The 7,297-nt window shown below is 41.3% G+C and overlaps 1 protein-coding gene across 1 annotated transcript in view; it reads left to right on the top strand.

The window, feature by feature from the left end:
* The first annotated feature begins 5,525 nt into the window (after window positions 1-5,525).
* Window positions 5,526-7,297, top strand: part of wnt7bb (wingless-type MMTV integration site family, member 7Bb) — a 43,436-nt gene continuing 41,664 nt past the window's right edge. The window contains exon 1 of the mRNA XM_055036993.1: window positions 5,526-6,197. Within this exon, the coding sequence (XP_054892968.1) occupies window positions 6,070-6,197 (128 nt within the window). The 5' untranslated portion in view covers window positions 5,526-6,069. The remainder of the gene's footprint in view (window positions 6,198-7,297) is intronic.

The following is a 7,297-nucleotide window of genomic DNA, read 5'->3' as shown; positions in this document are numbered from 1 at the left end:
AGATGTGTTTGAACCAACAACGACAAACACATTTTCTTCCTGGCATTGCTTTTTGCCTCCTTATAGTTTTCAAATAAATCAGAAGTGTTTGTGCAGACAAAATAAAGTCACACAAACAAACCATAACTTATGTTGTTTTTGGCCTCACAGAAGCTCCCTATAATGGAATCGGGATATTTCCCTGCTGAACTGTCACATGCAAATACAACATTTATCAAATGGTTATTACTTCACTTTTTGCAAAACTGTACATGTCCCTTGAAAGCGTTTATACGCCAGCTCTCCGCACATGGCACTGTAGAAACCTAATCTCACTCATTCCAAGGCCTCCTTAACTTGAAACTGTACTCTTTTCTTTTCTTCAACTTGTTTCACTGAGTGGGCTCTTGAATTGAGGCTACAGCTCTGGCACAGTGTCCCACACTGTCAGATTTAGGTAAATTTATCCAGCCTCCCTGTTCTGTCTCAGAGCTTTGGCCCGATCAAGAAAACAGTCACGACAGTTTGGCTCATAGGCTTGGTAAAAAGGGGACTTTATGTAAACAAAAAATATTGCAAATTACTATTTGAAGGATTTAACTTGGGGAAGAAAAGACTAATCCCTCTCTGAGCACAAGTTGAGGCTTTGAACAAGCTCTGTTTGTTGTGTTGGGCGCTGTAGATAACCTATTTTAAAACCTGAGCTGCTAAATTGATGACAATGCAGTGACTAACAATGTGCTTCTCATTGTTTTGTACCTTAAAACATAATGTTGTTTGGTACTATGTGTGTAAAAGATTTTTTTAAGACATAAATTGGCAAAACTGCACAAGAAAACAAACAAACCTACTGCCAAAAAATGTCCAAGTTGACCATATTTTGGTGAGAAACCTTCAGCTCCCAATTGGATTTACACCTTCTAGTGATGTGTTTTGTAAAATAAGTTGACTGACTTCAGTGAAAATTAAACATAACATAATATTACATTATCCAATGCCAATCTACAGTTTTATGGAGGGATAAAAATGACAAAATTCACATTTTTGTTTTGTTCTCTTTTGCTTTTATGGCTGATGACAACAAATTGTTATTAACCCGTCCAGTATTACTCTACAACAAAGATAAAAATTTTTATCTTTGTAACGCAAACTTTTTTTATCTTTGTAACCCCCTTTTTTTAACTGCCAATGGTGACAATAAAGGTTGTGGTCAAAGGGTGGCGCCAAACCATCAACAGCTGAAGAAAGGAATGAGTCTCATCAGAAGCAAAACAACAACAATGTTTTAAAAAGAAATACACTGTGCGAAGATTTGCTGTTTTTCATGTTTGATAATTTATCTCTCTGTGCAAAATCAATTTAGTCGTTGTTTCTTCCTCTCTGAGTACAGATCGGACAAACGGGCACGGTGCCACCCCTATGAGGCTGTAGTAAAAACTGCACATCTCTGAGTGGAAGGCAAAAATTGGATGAAGAGAAATTCTTGTTTGCCCATGAGGTCAAAGCTGTAATAAGGTCTTAAAGAAAGCCCCCGTTTAGTTGCACTTTTGTTTTAAAAAGTCTGTCAAGATCGCGGTACTTTCAAAATGTGTTATTTACTGAGGTGGTACTCGTTTCATAACACTGGAGTAAAAGTGTCGAAAAACCTGCTACTCCTGTGAGTGAGCCGGGATTCAATCACACAACACTGGGTGTCCATATCTCAGCTGCGGTGGAACATCTTGAAGGTCAAAGGCACAGTTAAGTATAGGAAGACTGTCGTTGGCTGGTTTAACCTTTGACGCCCCGGTCACTTTCTTACAAAGTTAAAAAAAAAGAAAAGTTTGAGGAAGTGTAAGACTCAAGAAGAGCGAACAGTTCTACTGAGATGTCTGATGGAGATGGAAAGGGGGACTTTGCAAGCAAAGTATAACTATTTTCCCCCTCCTGCCTGGGGCCCAGAGTAGATGCGGTGGACCCAGCCCCAGACGCCACTCCGTGGTTTGGCACGCTCTGCATTTCAGCCCTCTCACTGTTTCCAGTTGAACCAGCTCCCATGCAAACACATGGGCGACCGGTGGGTTTTCTTATTTAGTCGTCGGTCAATAGTACTTAATAATATTCAAAAAGACAGAAGCGGCGTAGCGTACCCATGCTTGCCAAAAGTGTGATCTTCCTCTCTCGTCTTCCGAGTCTTTGAATCTTTAACGTTTGCAGAAAATACGATCCGAGCAGATTAATAACAATGCACTGCAATCTTAAAGAATAAGAAAGGAGGGAGTTGGGGGGGAAGCTTGGCGGACACTTAAAAAGTCCAAGAAGGACAATGATTTCCTTTCAGAAGCCTCTAAGTGGAAATATTTCACATGCAACGGCCTGTATGTGCAGCGTGAAGCACGCGCGGTGATGTGGCGTCCTCAGATTGATGTCCTCTCTAACCCGAGTGCTCTCATCCCCTGCCTCAGCTTTTTGAAGTTGAATAAACAGTGTGTCATAGGATCCTCCAGATACCACCCAAGTGCTACGGCGTGTGAGAGAGTCTGCGAGTACGAACAGTGCCTGTGTCTCCGGCTTGATTTGTGGGGCCTTCAGTCGCCGCAGCGAGTGCAAAACAAAACAAAAAAAAAAGCCAGGAAGGGCCCCCGGGACCATGCTGCCGTTGACAGCAACGCGATGACGACACACTGTCCCCGGTCTTCATCCAGCCACCATAAAAACGGAGCTGGGCCTTTGAACATTTTAATTAAACTAAAAGGGACCATCTCCACCCAGGCCTGTGATTTAGGAACGTTCGAGGACAAACAACACCATCTTTTTACAGGGTAGACATCAAATGGATGTCTTTTTTTTTATGTCACCCTGGTTCCCTGGAGTTGACTTTGATTATTTCGAAAATCCATCTGGAATTTTGATGGGCATGTTTTGAACGAAACAAGGCCTCAAGACAATAAAAGCGGGGATGTCTTGAAACAAAAGGTCTCTGCGGTTTTGTCTGTTTCTCATGCTGAACAACAGCCTCACAGTCTGTGCACTCAGGAAACTCATGTCTGTAATTTTAGTTTATGCTGTCATTATTACAACACGTTAGCAAATGTTCATGTCTTTTTTTTTTTAATGGTTGGAAAGGGTGAGTCGTGTCATGCGTTATTTTACGAAGCCAAGTTTGGACAATGAAAATGAAAAGAATGCAAAAGTTAAGACTGAAAAGCTAACCCCGCTTCACTTACTGTATGTGTCGATCCCGTCGAGAGTTGGAAGGATTTTCCCCGTCCTTCCTCAGAAAGAGGGTTTGAGCCCAGTCCGACTGGAAGGAGTGTGTGTCTGTGAAAACCTATTTAATGTCTGAGACGTTGAAAGCATCACAGACATGGAATCCCCCTGAAGGGGGTCAATATATTTCGGACGGTGTGTGGAGTTAGTTTTGCACGTCAGCCAGAAAGTTCAGTTTGGTTTCATCCGACTGGCACATATTCTTACACGTATTTACGCAGGTTGACTCTGTTTACAAAGCGTCAACGTTCGTTCTCGGTTCCTGCCACAGATTCTCAGTTGGGAGTTGGATCGTCCCATTGCATCTCTCAAAAGAAAGACGTCCTTCCCTCCAGCTTCTCTCACGTTTTTGGTCCCGACATCGGGGGTCCCCAATCCTGGCCCAGCAGGTTTTAGGTGAGCGTCTGCTCCAGCACAAATGAGTCAAGTGATTGCAATACATCGTCAACATCCTCAAGAATCATCCATTCATTTTAGTTATGTGTGTGTGGGAGATGGGAAATAGCTAAAACACGTTAAAGCCCCTGGACCCTGAGGACCTCTACATGGATTGTGGCAAATTGCAAAAATGACAAGACCACTGGGGGATATTTTAAATATATATTTTACAGTGTAACCAGAGATGCACTGATCAGGCCAGTGGCAATACCAGTACTGATACAGATTGCACAAATGGTAAATTTTCTTTGAGGCCTTCCCTGATAATTGCGATTTTCACCAGTCCCCCAGTTTTTAAAGGATGTCAGCACATGAAGTAGGAAAAAAGATCTTTCTGCATTTAAAATAAAACTTTGATATCATTTTCTAGAAGGAACTTAAGGAATCATAGTTGCACATAATTGTATTTAGCGGCAATGGATTAAAGGATGGGCAATACAAAATAATATTTTATTTATAAAAAACAATGTCAGTTTTTTTCTCTGCTTCATAATTATGTATGCACTTTGTTTTTGTTTTTTTTAATCTATCACATAAAATCAAAATAACAGACGGTGACGTTTGTAGCAGCTGACAATATGTGTTAGTATTCACTGAAATGTTTTCACACAATATATTTATAATTTCACTTTTTCTTTGGTGGCGGTTATTGCATTCAGTTGTTTACTAAATTGGGGGCACACATTTAGTAAACTCCTTATGTTTATTTAGATCATGAACTGTTTTGTTTTGCTGAGTTTGAAGGACCGGCTGGGAGAAGATGATTGGTTGTAAGGCGAACCAGAAAGTGGAACAAGCCATCAGGCTGCTGGCAGCTCTCTCTCTATTAACACCATAACTGCTAGAGCACTTATGGTGTTAGGTTATTTTGTTGTTATAGTTGTCTTAAAGTCGAAATGTTTTCGTTTGAATTAGTTGTTTATATTTATGCATTATTTGTCTCTGTGTCTTCTCCCTCCCCTCCTCGTTTTTTGTAGGCCGGCCTTTGTGTATAAATTCCCTTTCACAATCTTAATTTGAATTCGACAATTGCACTTTATTATTTTTTTCCTTCATTGTTCCACTTGATATATGCTGAGCCTTATATTGCCGGAAGGCTTTTGTTTTGTTTTTTTATTGTTTTGTTTTTTAACTGCATCAAAACCAACCAAGGACGTTGGAGGTGGCAGCTTGCATGCCGTTCGGTTCGGCTTCATTAAACGCACCAGTAGGGCACAAGGACAACGGGATATATAAAAAGTGTCTTCGTTTTATTTTACTCTCAACGACAAATCTCAAAAGTATCGGAAAAATGGACCCAAAAGAAATGAACTAAGGAACTCAGCATGACAAACCAAAACTGACCTCACGCAATGAACACACAGGTCTCACTGCCAGCAGAGGGAGTTATGTGATGAAAACCCCGAGGGATTTATTCCTACATCTGGACAAAATTCACAACTCAATAAGAAACAACAATCTGTTTTCTCCAGACTCCCCCCCTCCAGCCCCCAGTGGGTCTGACAGAAAAAGGCACCGATGCGACATATTTATCAGAAAAGCCAGTTCATCATAATTACTCACTATTACTCATGCAGCGCTGTGTTGTCTTGTAGTGCAAACAGCTGGAAAGCCATTTGGGTTTTTATTTATTTATTTATTTATTTTTACTGGGCTTACTGTTGTGGTGTGGCCCCATCCGGGGGGCGGAGGGGCCACAGCGGGAGGGGAAGAGCCCACACTGCCGGGGCAACGCCGTGATGTTGCAAGCGCCCGGTTAAGGCTTATAAAAAGGCCATTCCGTTTCGTTCCTCGTTAGTCTTCTGTATAACAACTACACGTGTTGAGCTCGGCCTGGAAGCCCGTCCCATTCACTGCATATCTCGTGCAGGTAGGGGAGGAGTGGGAGGAAGAGGAGGAGGAGGAGGAAGCGCACAGCCCTTTTGTTACCTGCACCAGACGTACCTGGCTGTTGGACGGTCGTAACATGCCGAGAGTTTGAGGGGAAATTCTTCCAAGTCAGACTCACAGAGTTTGGATTCCAGTCTCGTGAAGACAGCAGTGTTTCCCCTTCTCCTTGTTTTCTTCTTCTTCTTCTACCTTTTTAAAGACGCACCGAGGGTTGTGGGGGGAGGAGAGAGAACAAGTTAATTAGAATTTTGTTTCGTTGAAGTGAGGACGAATAGGAGCCACTTCCTCCCAAGAACTCATTCACCTTTTTTTGTTGTTGTTTGTTTTGTTGTTGTTTCGTTTTTCTTCAAATTGCGGTCCCGTTTCCCAGCTTTCGTTTCGGAACTCTTCTCAGCATCTCAACCTGTTCTGGACGATGGGTTTGTCGCCGCCGAGGATCCCCGAGGAGCTGCAGCTGGACGCGACGGGAACCAGGCGGTATTCGTGCCTCTGGGGGGGTTAGGACCGCTGCAGATGCGAACGCCACTTTGTGTTAATAGTGCATGGCCTCTGGATAAAGTGCTACCGATCATGCACAAACCCCTCCGAAAGTGGAGTCTCTACGTGTTCCTGTGTTTTGGCATCATATACCTCAGACTAGGGTGAGTTGGTTGGTTTTTATCTTCTTCTTCTTTCCCTCCTCTCTCATAGCTTTCCTTCCGATTTGTAAAATTGACAGGAAATAAATAATAATATATATATATATATATATATATATATATATATATATAAAGTGCCCTTTGATCTCACACTGAAAAAAAAAATTCAGTATCAAAATTAGATGCATCAACTTTTAGAAAAAAAAGTCATACGTAGAGCCCACTTGCTTGTTGCGAGAGGTTTTATTTGCTTCATGTCAAAAGATTCTGCTCATTTTTTTTTTTTTTTTTTTTGGTTGTTGCACAAGATCATTTCAGCCAGTGTCTCAGCTCCCGATCCTGCATACCTTCATTAATAGCGGCAGACTGAGTTGTATTTCCACATTCCATCGCCTAGACTGAGATTTTCTTTACATTTTTTGTTGTTGTTGTTTTTGCATCTTTTCCTGTTTTGCAATGGCTCAGCTTAAAACACAAACACACGACATCATGATACATCAGCCAACGTCTTCATGCCCTGCGAAAGCTGCTTATATTTGGTGCGTGTTTTGCTTGCCACTTTGTTCTGCCAAAGCCGGTCCAAGGATATATGAGGGCCTGGGCACAGTTCACTTGGGGGCTGGGGGCTCCACTGCAGTTCACAGAGCAAAAAGACAAAGTTTTCAACTGAAATGTTCAGGTAGACCTGATTGATAAATTAGTCAGCTTGAATTGTGTACATGGGTTTGATGCATGAATTGCATTGTTTTTTATGTGCGTCTAAATTAAAGCTACATTCATTTTGTTTACAGCTTAATTGAAATAATGAATTGAAATTCCCCAAGTAGCACATAGAGTATAAACCATCCATAGACAGAAATATGAAAATGTAACTTCATCTTGTTGTGAGATTGTGGGAAGAATATCAAAGTGGAAAAAGTGTTTTTTTTTTTTGTTTGTTTTTTGTGAAATTATGAGAGAATTATGTTAAAACAAAGTAACTAATATAATTGATCATTTTTCAACACCTTAGAGACTTTAAAATGAAATAACTCAGTCAAACTATCCTGTTCCGATTTATCTTTTTGCAGCTTATGTGGTCGCAACGCAAACCGTGCTCCAGA

This window comes from Poeciliopsis prolifica, unplaced genomic scaffold (genome assembly GCF_027474105.1).
Source record: "Poeciliopsis prolifica strain line A6 unplaced genomic scaffold, Auburn_PproV2 SCAFFOLD001, whole genome shotgun sequence".
Lineage (NCBI taxonomy): Eukaryota > Metazoa > Chordata > Actinopteri > Cyprinodontiformes > Poeciliidae > Poeciliopsis > Poeciliopsis prolifica.
Note: the sequence above shows the minus strand (reverse complement) of the source record. Positions and strands in the feature narration are given on the sequence as shown.